This window comes from Crotalus tigris, unplaced genomic scaffold (genome assembly GCF_016545835.1).
Source record: "Crotalus tigris isolate CLP2741 ecotype Arizona unplaced genomic scaffold, ASM1654583v1 scf7180000017735.2152567, whole genome shotgun sequence".
NCBI lineage: Eukaryota > Metazoa > Chordata > Lepidosauria > Squamata > Viperidae > Crotalus > Crotalus tigris.
The window spans coordinates 168464-182500 of record NW_024096601.1 but is presented as its reverse complement, the minus strand read 5'-3'; the positions used below and the strand labels follow the sequence as shown (position 1 = coordinate 182500).

Genomic DNA, 14037 nt, shown 5'->3' with positions numbered 1-14037 from the left:
GGGCGCTCCATCACTGGAAGTTTTCAAGAAGAGACTAGACAGTCACTTGTCTGAGGTGGTGTAGGTTCTCCTGCTTGAGCAAGGGGCTGGACTAGAAGATCTTCAAAGTCCCTTCCAGCTCTATTCTATTCTATTCTATTCTATTCTATTCTATTCTATTCTATTCTATTCTAGTCTAGTCTAGTCTAGTCTAGTCTTCTAGTCTAGTCTAGTCTAGTTTATTCTTCTTAGTCTTCTCTTCTCTTCTAGTCTAGTCTAGTCTAATCTAGTCTAGTCTTCTTAATCTTCTCTTCTAGTCTAGTCTAGTTTATTCTTCTTAGTCTTCTCTTCTAGTCTAGTCTAGTCTAGTCTTCTTAGTCTTCTCTTCTAGTCTAGTCTAGTCTAGTTTATTCTTCTTAGTCGTCTCTTCTATTCTAGTCTAGTCTAGTTTATTCTTAGTCTTCTCTTCTCTTCTAGTCCAGTCTAGTCTAGTCTAGTTTATTCTTCTTAGTCTTCTCTTCTCTTCTATTTTATTCTTCTTAGTCTTCTCTTCTCTTCTCTTCTCGTCTGGTCTAGTCTAGTCTAGTCTAGTCTAGTCTAGTCTAGTCTAGTTTATTCTTCATTCTATTCCTATTCCTATTCTGTTCTGTCCTGTCCTATCCTATCCTATCCTATCCTAAATACGGAACAGTTTCCAAGCATCTGAATTTTGATCATGTGACCCTGAGGATGCTGCAATGGTTGTGTGAAAAACGGTCATAAGTCACCTTTTTCAGCCCCGTTGTAACTTTGAATGGTCACTAAATGAACTGTGTAAGTCGAGGACTACCTGGACATTTCTAGCCCAAAACAAACAAAATCCTCTTGGTTGCCTGACAAATGTCACATACCGGGGGGGGGGAGGGGGGATATAGAAGAAATTGATAATTCTTGTACCTAACGTTCCACCTTCAGCGACTGATTGATGATGATTAATTGCCATCAAATCTGTGTTGAGTTTTCGCAGCTACATAGATAACGTCTCTCCAAGGTGTTTCTCTTGCCAGATGCTTGCAGGCAATTCGGTGGCGCGTTCAACAATGTACCACTTTCATTATTTTTGTGCAAAATATCAAGTCTCTTTTTAGGTGGAGTGACTTTATGGACATGGCCTCGAATTTTCTGGGCAACAAAGCGGAGATACTTACGGCTGTCTTTTTCTGGAACTTTCTTCTATTCCAACCCAGAGTCCTGGGGCTTTGCTCCTAATCTTCCATTCAAGTACTAACTAGATCTGGTTCTGCTCAGCATTTTGAAATCAGCCAAGATTGGTGGGGTGCTGTTATAATACCAGGGTGTTTTTTTCCCCTGTGAAACAAGGCTAGACAACTGGAAAAAAGTTAACCTCTAGATTTGGGAGAATACAATTTATAGAATCCCTTGTCACTGACCACTGTTATCTAGAGTTTATAGGAAGTTATACTTGGAGCTTATCAAAGAGAGCTCCTAGAAATAAGGAGAAATTTCCTGACAGTGAGAACAATTAATCAGTGGAAGAGCTTGCTTTAAAAGTTGCGGGTGCTCCAACACTGGAAGTTTTTAAAAAGAGACTGGACTGCCATTTGTCCAAAATGGTATAGGGTCTCTTGCTTGAGCAGGGGGTTGGACTAGAAGACCTCCAAAGTCCCTTCTAACTCTGTTTTTCTGTGATTCTGTAAGACCTTCAGATGAGATGATCTTGCTATCCTTACCCAATATGATTGGGGTCTATTTCCATCTTCATCACCATCTTGGATGTCCTGGGTATCTGAGGGACTATCTTGTTCTTCTTTGATGTCTGCCATCTTTTTCGACCTGATAGAGTTGATATTTTTCTGGTCCTATGAATTGAAGGGTCATCTGATGGGACCCAGGAGATGGACCTTCTCAGTTATAGAATTTGGAAAAACATCCTCTAAAGGTCAACATGGATCTTGACAAAAGATCACTTTTCCCCTGGTCTTGAGCTGGGATGGATTTTGCATGTTGGTCAAAATAGTGGTTTGCAAACTTGGCCAGTTTAAGATGTGTGCACTTCAACTTCCAGAATTCCCTAGCCATCATGCAGCAAAACACTGGACTAGATGTTTATAGAGATTCTCAATCATCCAGGCCATGGTTGTCCCAAAAGTGCTGTTTTCCCCCCTCCAAAAGGCAACTGGACTTTCTTGTTTTGTTTTTCCTTTGCAAACATTTTGCTTCTCATCCAAGAAATTTCTTCAATTCTGGTCTAAATGTTTTATTCTCCTCTAGATATTCATCGTTCTTTTCATTTTTATATTGTTCCTTGCTGTTTTTAGTGTTATACATTATGGACCCAGCAGCCTTACATAAATTGGATAAATAATAAATGAATAATAAAATAAATATGGATATGCATGTCTGTATGTCTGTGTATGCATGAATGATAGGCCATAAAGGAGAAAATAAGAGCTAACCAGATGTTAGGAAACATCTGTCGGATTTCAAAGCTGCGTCTTCAATAAACATAGCTTAGGAAAAAGTCCTTCAGAACTCAGAGGAAATAAACACATAAGGTTTGGTTGGATAGCAGTCAATTTTATGGGGATTTTTTTTTTTAAAAAAAAGGTAGAGATAGCTATCTCGGATTGTATATTAGTTTAAAAGAGAAAGCAGTGGGTGAACTGTTTAAAGTATAGATCTGAACAATGTCACTTAGATTCATTATTCCATTTGTGAAGCTGCAATCAGCTACAAAGAAAGCTCTTTCTAGGACCCATTACAGCTTAATTCGGTGTAAAATTTTGGACTAGGAGTTGGTGTGCCCCAATTATTCCTTTCTCTCTCATTCTTTTGGCTGCCGCAAATGTTTTATTTGCTCTTTCAAGATAAAATCCATGCAAATTGCAATACTAGACCCATAGATCAGGTTTATTGCCCGGCAGAACAGTAGCTATAAGACCAGATTATGGTTTCATTCATCCCCTTAAACAAAAAAAAATGACATTATGCCTCTCGCACAGATGGATGGATTCATACATCATGGGTAAAAGCAGCCACTCTAGTTTGTGAACGTGTTCTCTTACTGAACGTGTAGGGCAGGTCCCCCAAAATGGCAGTTTACAATATTTAGCAAAGCATGGTTGAATAAAACCACATTTTAGCATCATGGATCAACCTGTTTTGTGTCTTTTGACGGCAAAAAAGATGCTCTTGTGCCAAAGGGAACTTAATTGTTGCATTGTTATTCTTTATACATTCCTGCCCCATAGCAAATTGCTTTTGTTTTGGGATTTTGCAGATCTCCAAGTTGGGTCTAGAAGGCAAGACAAGAACCATTGGATGGAAACTAATCAAGGAGAGAAGCAACCCATATTTTTTAAGGGTGAGAACAACCGACCAGTTGAATGCCTTGCCTTCAGAAGTTGTGGCTGCCCCATTACTGGAGATTTTCAAGAAGAGACTGGACGGCCAAATAATAATAATAATAATAATAATAATAATAATAATAATAATAATAATAATAATGATGATGATGATGTTGGAAGGGACCTTGGAGGACATTGAGTCCAACCCCCTGCTGAAATGTTTGTTCAGGGAGTTGGACTAGATGACCTCCAAGGTCCCTTCCATCTCTGCTATTCTACTTAATATATGTCACCTGACAACCAGTTCCAGGATCCTTGAATTCTGCTTTGAAATGCAAAGAGTTCTTTGTTTAAACAAAGATGCATGGTAACCCAGCTGGACTTGAACCACTCATTAGGATCTCATTACTAGAAAATAGATTAATAGATTTTTTTTTTGAAAAAATGGGTTTTATTATAGGGTTGATTTTTAAAATTTTGTAAGCCGCCTGGAGTCATCTATTTGTGACTTGGGTGGCTATATCAATTTGTCTGATAAAGAATTAAATAACAGCTCATTAATAGAAAGCTCTTTTTTTCATAAAAAAAGAGAACACCTTCGCCTAGGGCCAAAAATTCCACAAAGAGCCTCAAGCACGCCACGAGTCACATGGTTTTGCACTCTCTGGCTGGTTAGTCATAAACCTGCCATTGGTCCAGGTCTAAGTAACCCTAAGAATTATAGCCAGACAGATAAACTAAAAATAGGCTATCATATCATCTCTCTCTTAGCCACAAACCTAATTTAGACGTTGCACTAAGTCCAACAGCTAGATGGTTTAGCATATCATCTGAGCAAGACCAGTTTTTCAAAAAAGAGGGATCTCGTGGTCTCTGAGCTTGGCTGTTTTGTTGCAGACATCTCATTACCCAACTAGGTAACATCATCAATGCTAGAAGGGAGAAGGGGTGTGCAAAGTGAAAGAGGAGGACTATGGGGTCCTTGATGCTCTCTGAACTTGGCTGTTTTGTTGCAGACGTCTCATGACCCAACTAGGTAACATCATCAATGCTAGAAGGGAGAAGGGGTGTGCAAAGTGAAAGAGGAGGACTATGGGGTCCTTGATGCTCTCTGAACTTGGCTGTTTTGTTGCAGACGTCTCATGACCCAACTAGGTAACATCCTCAGTGCTAGAAGGGAGAGGGGTGTGCAGAGTGGAGGAGGAGGAGGACTGTGGGGGTCCTGGATGCTCTCTGAGCCTGGCTGTTTTCTTGCAGACGTCTCATCGCCCAACTAGGTAACATCATCAGTGCTAGAAGGAAATGGGATTTGATCTCTGTTTAAATACAAGTGGCTTGCTCCACTCGCTTCTAGCACTGCTGATGTTACCTAATTTGGGTAATGAAACATCTGCAAGAAAATAACAAAGCCTTGAGGGCACCAAGGACCCTTCATTTCGAGCCTGAGCCACAAATATTCTCCTTAAAAGAAGGATGTCCTAGTTAATTTTGTTTTCCGAAGCAGACGAAAGCTCTTCCCAAAGCTTATTTTCTAAGTGCCGGGAAGACAAAATCCACCCAGTTTATTTTTGTTTTTGACATTCTAGCCTGCTAGAGATTGTGGTTTGATATGTTGTTTGTTTGTTCTTAAAAAGCTGCAGCTCCATTTCTTTTCTCTCCATCAGCCTCTCCTTGTCAACATGGCTTTTATATATTAGATTTTTTTTTTTTTTCAAATTTCTTCAACCTGCAGGCAACGAAGGATTCATTTTTTTTTTTTTTGCGTTTCTTTCTGGGTCTGGTGACTGCCTGAAGATGAGATATTGCTTTGTTGTCAGTAAATAAATGATTTCTGACCATTTAGATAAGCTGGATAAGAAAAACAGAAATACGATTTTGTAAGAAATCAGCGGCCGGTCAATAAAAAGTATAACATGTACGTGATAAAAGACACGAGTGGCATTTTTCTACCTTAAAACACCACATTGCTACCTGGTTCACAAGGCTAAGAACTTAAAAATAGATATAGCAGGACATTAGATTCTTATTCAATGTAAATCTTTAAAAACCCATGAACGAGCAGGGTTGATTTCATCCCAAATATGGATTACAGCTTAGGATCAGGGGAGAATTTGGGAGAGGGTTGGCTTTAGACCTCGAAATGAAAGATTCAGAGTTGAGATAACAACCAAGAGACAATCTGTAACAAGACTGTCTAAATTACCAGATTCTACAATATTATTCTCCTTATCAAGCTGGCAACTTGATAGCCACCGAAGAAATCAACCCTGGATGTTAGGAATTCCCCCACCCAAAAAAAGACCAATTACCAAAGTTGTTGGAAGACATAATTACAGATTTTTTAAAAACACCTTCTTATCGTCTACTAAGACTACAAGTAATCTTTGACTTAGAACAATTTGTTTAGTTACAACGGCACTGAAAAAAAAGGACAGTTTGTCACGCTTGTGACCCGTTTGGTCAAGAGATCAAAATTCGGACTCTTCAGACTCATATTTATGACGGTCGCAGTGACCCCTTTCTGTGACCTACTGACAAGCAAAGTCAGTGAGGAAATCCAGATGCGTTTAACAACCAGGTTACACGCTTCACATCTGCAGCGATTCCCTTACCAAGAGTTGCAAGGAAGGTGGTTTAATTGGGGCAAAAACCTCCCTTAACCAATGTCTCACTTAAGAACCGGAAATGTTGGGCTGTAGCCATAGGATGGGGGGGAGGGGGTCAAAATGGCCGCAGTGGGATGTCCCGCCCGTGTCATTGTTGGCTGGACAAGGGAAAGCTGGTTAGCGAGAGGGAAGGAGTCAAAAAGGCGAGTCTTGAGGCTGCTGTGGGTGAATCGGAAGGCAAGGAAATAAATAATAAAGCAGACATCAGGAAATAAGTCATGCTAAACAGATGCCAGAAGGCATCGCTCTGACTTTGAGGTTCCAGCCTTAAATAAACACAGTTCAGAAAACCTCTTTGAAGTTGGGAGGCAGTAAATAAGCACGGGAGGTCTTGGTGGCCGACAGTTTATCATCCTAGATTTTAAAAAATAAAAATAAAAAATGAAAAAGTTCAAAGAAGGAGGGGTTGTCACTTACTGACCCAATTTGCGACTTCCCTTTTAGTCCTCCTCACTTTGAGCTTCTCCCCCCCCCCAGCCCCCCACCCGCTCAAATTCAGAAAAAGGAAAGCCACCTGGAAACCATCAGACTGCAAAAGAGTTCTTTCTGCATTGGGAACTTTATTTCTACAGGATCCTATTCTGCTTTAAGGTTTCTGTTGACTTTTAAAATAGGAACGTGCACCAGATGTTCCTTTTTTTCCCCCCATCTTAAAAAAAAAAAAAAAAAGACTACCTAACGAGAGTTTACAGTGAAAATGATTTCAGATTGTGTGAATTCTGTGGGTTGCAGAGGAGTGGGGAGATGTAGGAAGTTCAAACAAGCAAAATGGAGGCTATAAATGGTGTGATGCAGGTTAAAATCTCCCCCTCCCCCCCCTCTCGTAATAACCAACCATAGTAGCTTACATTTGGAGAAGATGAGTCTTATGTCTCTTTCAGAATAAACAGATAACTGGGGTGGGTGTCCCAGATGGGGCTTCACAGACCAGACATATCCCCAACGATCTTCACAGATTGCACCAAAATATAATTTTTAGTGTAGCAGAAGGGAGATAGGATTAAATGTATGACTAATGAATTACTAGTGAGTCAGCGTGATGGAATGATGAAGGTGTTGGACTACAGCTGAGGACATCCAGATTCTGGTCCAACATCAGAGATGGAAGCTGACTTAGAGATAGTCTCTTTCTCTCTCCATCTATATGTTTGTCTCCATCCACCCATCCATTTCCTTCCATAATCTACCTCTATCCATCTATCCATCTCTCTCTGTCCCTCCATCTATTTGTCTCAATCCATCCATCCATCTCCCTCCATAATCTACCTCTATCCATCTCTGTCTGTCTGCTTTCTGTCTGTCTCCATCCATCCATCCATCCATCCATCCATTCATCCACACTCTACCTCTATCCATTTCTCTCTCTCTCTCTCTCTCTCTCTCTCTCTCTCTCTCATCTGTCTCCATCCATCCACTCATCTCCATCCATAATCTACCTCTATCCATCTCTTTTTCCATCCATCCATCCATCCATCCATCCATCCATCCATCCATCCATCCATCTCAATCCATACTCTTACCTCTATCCATCTATGTCTCTCCATCTATCTGTCAATCCATCCATCCCCCTCCATAATCTACCTCTATCCATCTCTATCTCTACATCCATCCATCTCTATCCGTACTCTACCTCTATCCCTCTTTCCATCCACCCATCCATCCATCCATCTCCATCCATACTCTTACGTCTATCCATCTCTCTCTGTCTCTCGATCTATCTGTCTTAATCCATCCATCCATCTCCCTCCATAATCTACCTCTATCCATCTCTCTCTCCTTCCTTCCATCCATCCATCCATCTCCATCCATCCATCCATCCATCCATCCATCCATCCATCCGTCTCCATCCATAATCTACCTCTATCCATCCCTCTCTCACACCCCATTAGTCAATCCCTCTACGTTAGTCAGGATCATTTACCAGGGAGCAGAAGGGGAAGAAAAAGCTAGTTTGTCAAAACATGCTATTTTGAAAAACTTGGAGGAGTTTGTGGATCTTACTCTTCCTCATCTTTGTGACTTGAAGCAGGGTAGGGTGTGTTTCCTTTTATGTATAAATAGGCAATGCATGAACCGGGAGAAACACGACATTTGACAAACAAAACAGTTTAAATTCCCTGAGTCTTGACATGATGTTTAGGTAGTTAGATGATATGCCGTTTCCATTTTTTCATCATATCATGATTATTTATTGACTTAAATATAGAGAGAAATTTATCTATCTATCTGTTTATAGATCTCTCTCGCTGCAGCTTCCTCTTCAGCCCCGCCCACCCTTCACCCAGCTGGTCCTCAGTTCTTGTGGCTGATTTTCTGCTTGTTCGAAATATAAGGGAGAATCGTCTGAGTACTTTTGTCCGACACGGTCTGGGTGCTGCTGTTCCGTGTCAGCTTCCGGGCTTGGCCACTATCAAGATGAGGGGACCGTTGCGATGCCGTCTTGGCCACTAACACCCCCTTCTGAGTTGTCTCATGGGGCTCTTCCGGAGGATCGTCTGGAAGGGGCCCGCTGTCCACCTCCTCATCGTCATCACAGCACAAAGCATGGTAGAGGACTTTGTCACTAAAACGCACCCTCTCCCTGGTGCCCGGCGTCCTCTGATGTTGAGGTTTGTGACTTGGTACGGAGCTGAACGCTTCCTCGCTGGAAGAGTCTGGGGTTTCAATCCGGGGTCCATTGGAGATCAACACCCCACCATTCATGAGTTGGTAATCAGGCTGGTGTCCTGGTGGCTGCTGTGACTGTGGTTGCTGCTGCTGCTGCTGCTCCGAACCATCGCCCAAATCGGAAGGGGTGGAGGCCTCAAGGAAGGAGCAAAATTCCCAGCTGTCGGAGAGGATGTCTGAGGTCATGAAATCCAGGTGCCCAAGGTCAAATAGGCCTCCCCCTTTCTCACTGCTGGAGGTACTGCTCACCGTGGTGGTGGTCCAATCGTCGGGCTCCAGCTCAAACTCAAAGTCTGAGGTCAACTTGTCAATCTGACTGACCACCTAATGGGCAGAGAGAAAGAGGAGGTGGTTAAGACCCACAGAATATCATTGGGCATCTCCATAAACCAGTGGTTCTCAACCTTTTTAATTCCGCGACCTCCAACCGGTCGTAAGTCGAGGACTACTCAACCGGTCGTAAGTCGAGGACTACTCAGCTGGTGCAGCACCGTTTGCAGAATGGGACTTTTGGCGGGCTCAGCAGGGCAGAGACAGCCTGGACAATTCCTATTGGCTTTTGAAAGCCAATAGAATTAGACTCTATTCAAGAGAGTCTCTTCTATTGGCTTTCAAAAGCCAATAGAATAAAAGGGAGTAGCACAGCTAAGAAAAAGGGGGAAAAAAATGGCGGACTGCGTTGTTTGGCGACCCCCGTGAAATGGTCGTTCGACCCACAGGTTGAGAACCACTGCCGTAAACAATGTTTTCTCCTGCTTTAAGTCTATTTCAACATGGCCTCCCTACAGGGCCACTCCATGGAGAGGCTCCTCGACAACCTTCTGCAAGGCTGAGACTTCAAATCAATTTAATTTCAGGTATTTCAATGTAGGGGCCACATGATTCCAAACAAGCGCCAGAAGCTTTGGACCAAAATTCTTCTTCTTGTTGCCAGCCAACAGGCTAATAGCCCTTTTGGACAGATATCACGGGACCTGTAGTTCAATTTGTTCAAAGGGAAGGGTCATCAGGTTGGAGAAAGCTCATTTCATTAAAAAAAAAAAAACAAGCTTAAAAATCAGATGAAGTCTGAAAGGTAAGCACTAATAAAGCCTTAAGAAAAAGCATCCTACTCTTTATTTCCTCCATTTAAAGCAGTGGTCCTCAACCTGTGGGTCAGGACCCCATTTGGGGTCAAACAACCATTTCACGGGGGTCGCCAAACAATGCAGTCCACCATTTTCCCCCCCCTTTTCCTTAGATGTGCTACTCCCTTTTATTCTATTGGCTTTTGAAAGCCAATAGAATAGACTCTCTTGAATAGAGTCTAATTCTATTGGCTTTCAAAAGCCAATAGGAATTGTCCAGGCTGTCTCTGCCCTGCTGAGCCCACCAAAAGTCCCCTTCTGCAAACGGTGCTGCACCAATTGAGTAGTCCTCGACTTACGACTGGTTGAGTAGTCCTCGACTTACGATCGCTTGGGGGTTGCGGCATTAAAAAGGTTGAGAACCACTGGTTTAAACTATTAATTTGGTGTAAGGTTCACCTTGTGCATAAAGATCAATCTGGGTTCATAACTGGAAGGTACATGAAAAATAATGTCAGACAACTTATTAATTTATTAGAATATTTAGATAAAAACAACCAAGTTCCTGCAGGGCTGATATTTTTAGATGCTGAAAAAGCTTTTGATCAATTGAATTGGCATTTTATGTTAAGAGTAATGGAAGAGATGAATTTTGGTGAAAAGATATTGCAAGCTCTTATGGTAATATATCAAAAACAAACGGCACAACTTATCGTTAATGGAGGTTTGTCAGAGGTTTTTACAATAGAGAAAGGTACTAGACAGGGCTGCCCATTATCACCGCTGCTGTTTGTCTTAACACTGGAAATACTGTTGATCAAAATTCGAGAGTCGCAGGAAATTAAAGGAATAGAAGTTAATAAAAAAGAGTATAAGTTAAGAGCTTTTGCGGATGACTTGGTCATCACTTTGTCGCAAACTACTTATTCTGTAGTAAAATTATTACAGCTGATTCATAATTATGGTTTGGTTTCGGGTTTTAAGATTAATGTTAATAAGACAAAAATTTTACCTAAAAATATGACAAGTCGGGAGAAGCAGACTTTGGTTAACTTGACGGGTTTTGAAATTGTTAATAAGGTAAAATATTTGGGGGTGATGCTATCTGTTTCTAATGCAAAATTATTTAAAAATAATTATGAAAGGTTGTGGGTTAGGGTACAGAGAGACTTGAAGAAATGGGAAAAGTTGCAATTATCCCTCATGGGAAGAATTGCAGTGATAAAAATGAATATTCTACCCAAGTTTCTCTTTTTGTTCCAAATGATACCGATTTTGACGAATGAGATCAATTTAACTGAGTGGCAGAAAGGCCTTAATAAATTTATTTGGGCAGGGAAAAAGCCAAGGGTTAAATTTAAAATTATGCAAGATTTCCGTGAGAGGGGAGGACTCAAGGTGCCGAATTTGAAATTATATTATGATGCGGTGGTTTTAACATTAGTTACTGACTGGGTAAATTTGACAAATTCTGATATACTTCACTTAGAGGGATGGAATTTACTTTTTGGCTGGCATGCCTATTTAATATTTAATAAAAAAATGGATTGGGCTTTTAAATCTCATATCTTAAGAATTTCTTTACTTAGGGTTTGGAGAAAATATTACAAAAGTGATTTTAAAGTACCATTATGGGCCGTATCTTGGCATGCAATAGAAGGAATAAAAAGAGGGGTTAAAATGGATATGGTGTCCTATAGACAGTTACTTAAATGGGATGGACAAAACTGGCAGTTAAAATTACGGGAAGAGTTAGCACAAGAAAATATTATTTATTCTTGGTTCCAATATAGGCAATTATTAGTAGATGGAAGATGGACTGTAAGGTGGGCTTTTACAGAGAAGATGAAAATCTTATTAAGCAAGTGAAGGATCAAAGACAAACCCACATTAAGAGGATCTATGGGGTTTTAGTTGAATTGGATTCAGAAACGGAACTAATTAAAGATTGTATGATTAGATGGGCGCAGAATTTTGGTGAGCCAGTTCCATTGGACACCTGGGAAATTATTTGGGTGAGAAATGTCAAATTTACACAAGCACAGAACTTAAGGGAGAATTTTTATAAAATGTTTTATAGATGGCACTTGATCCACAAAAAATGTCTTTTATGTACCCTGACTTACAACCTAAATGTTGGAGATGTGGTTGTATGGATGCTACTTATTATCATATTTGGTGGTCGTGCAGAGAGATAAAAGCATTCTGGATTAAGATATGGTGGAATATCCAGAGAATTTTTAAAAGGAGGGTAAAATTTACTCCACAATTATTTCTGTTAGGTATAGTTACTGATTGTGACACAAAGGAGGTTATATTGATGTTAAACTTGATAACAGCTGCGAGGCTGTTAGTAGGACAATATTGGAAGAAGGAATCTTTGCATACATTGCAGGAATGGTTTCTTAAAGTGTCTCATTTGGCGGAAATGGCAAAGATTTCGGCTTTCTTAAAGGGACAAACGCAAGAGAAATTTCTTGATGTTTGGGATAAATGGATAAAATTCATACAATTTAAATTTGATATAAAAAATATTATATAGTTTTTTCATAATTTTTAACTTTATATATATATATATATATTCTATTTTATATTCTTTTTTATAATTTTTTTTAACTTTTTCTTTAATTAAGCCTATATTCTGCTCTGGGAGGTCCTGGGGGGGGGAAGGGGGGGGTTGGGTAGGGGTGGGGGAAGGGGGGTTTTGTTGGGTAATGTTTGTTTTTTATTTGTATATGTTGTTTTTTGTTTTTGTATTGTTTTTTATTTTTTGTAAAATTTATAAAACTCTTTAATAAAAAAAAAAAATTGGTGTAAGGTTAAGGTGCTGCTCTAGAAACCAGGAGATGGAGAGTTCTAGTCCTGCCTTAGGCATAAACATTGGCTGGATGACTTTGGGCTAATCACAAGGAGATGGAGAGTTCTAGTCCCGCCTTAGGCATGAAAGGCAGCTGGATGACTTTGGGCCAATCACCAGGAGATGCAGAGTTCTAGTCCTGCTTTAGGCAGGAAATCTGGTTGGGTGACTTTGGGCCAATCACCAGGAGACAGTGAGTTCTAGTCCCGCCTTAGGCAGGAAATCTGGTTGGGTGACTTTGGGCCAATCACCAGGAGAGGGTGAGTTCTAGTCCCGCCTTAGGCAGGAAATCTGGTTGGGTGACTTTGGGCCAATCACCAGGAGATGGTGAGTTCTAGTCCCGCCTTAGGCAGGAAATCTGGTTGGGTGACTTTGGGCCAATCACCAGGAGATGGTGAGTTCTAGTCCCGCCTTAGGCAGGAAATCTGGTTGGGTGACTTTGGGCCAATCACCAGGAGAGGGTGAGTTCTAGTCCCGCCTTAGGCAGGAAATCTGGTTGGGTGACTTTGGGCCAATCACCAGGAGATGGTGAGTTCTAGTCCCGCCTTAGGCAGGAAATCTGGTTGGGTGACTTTGGGCCAATCACCAAGAGATGGTGAGTTCTAGTCCCGCCTTAGGCAGGAAATCTGGTTGGGTGACTTTGGGCCAATCACCAGGAGATGGTGAGTTCTAGTCCCTCCTTAGGCAGGAAATCTGGTTGGGTGACTTTGGGCCAATCACCAAGAGATGGTGAGTTCTAGTCCCGCCTTAGGCAGGAAATCTGGTTGGGTGACTTTGGGCCAATCACCAGGAGATAGAGCTAGTCCTACTTTAGACATGAATGCCAGCTGGGTAACTTTAAGCCTGTCCTTCTCCTTCAGCCCAGCCCACCTCACAGAGATGCTATTGTGTGGAAAGTAGGACGAGGAAGGAGTATTAAGTATGTTCACCGCCTTGAGTTCCTTGTCAAGTGATAAAGGCAATATAAAAATGAAATAAATAAATAAAAAGTTTCCCTCAAATTATATCTGGATTGCAACACCCAGTTTTTAACCAGACAGCATATGGCCCTGTAGTCCCATCGCATCGGTTGACATCTAGAGCCCATCGCGAAAAGCATGACCTTCCCAGCCTTGATTCACGGTGGTTATTCCATCACTTTCCCTTTTCCCCACCCCCTCCAATCCTGGGACAGGACGAGACCCCCCCCCCTTGTGAGGGATAACTCCAAGCCACGCCAGCCTTGTGGCTTTCTAACCAGCCTTCTTCTGTCTCCAGCATACGGCAACCACGGGAGACGTAAGGTCATGCAGAGCTGATGGCTTTTTAGAGCAGGAGTTAAGCTTTTGACAATCGCTTTGAGCCTGCCCAGACCAAATTCATTTTGACTGTGAAGAATTACTTTTTGGGAAAATCTTGTACGCTTTCAAGAGGGGTGCAAAAAAGATGCCTCCAATCTCAACATCACGGCTTTG

At 41.3% G+C, this 14037-nt stretch overlaps 1 protein-coding gene across 1 annotated transcript in view; it reads right to left on the bottom strand.

Moving 5' to 3' along the window:
* Positions 1–8248: 8248 nt before the first annotated feature.
* The window catches only part of INSYN1 (inhibitory synaptic factor 1), a 68887-nt gene continuing 63098 nt past the window's right edge, over positions 8249–14037 (bottom strand). Inside the window, exon 4 of the mRNA XM_039339439.1 lies at positions 8249–8983. Within this exon, the coding sequence (XP_039195373.1) occupies positions 8285–8983 (699 nt within the window). The 3' untranslated portion in view covers positions 8249–8284. The remainder of the gene's footprint in view (positions 8984–14037) is intronic.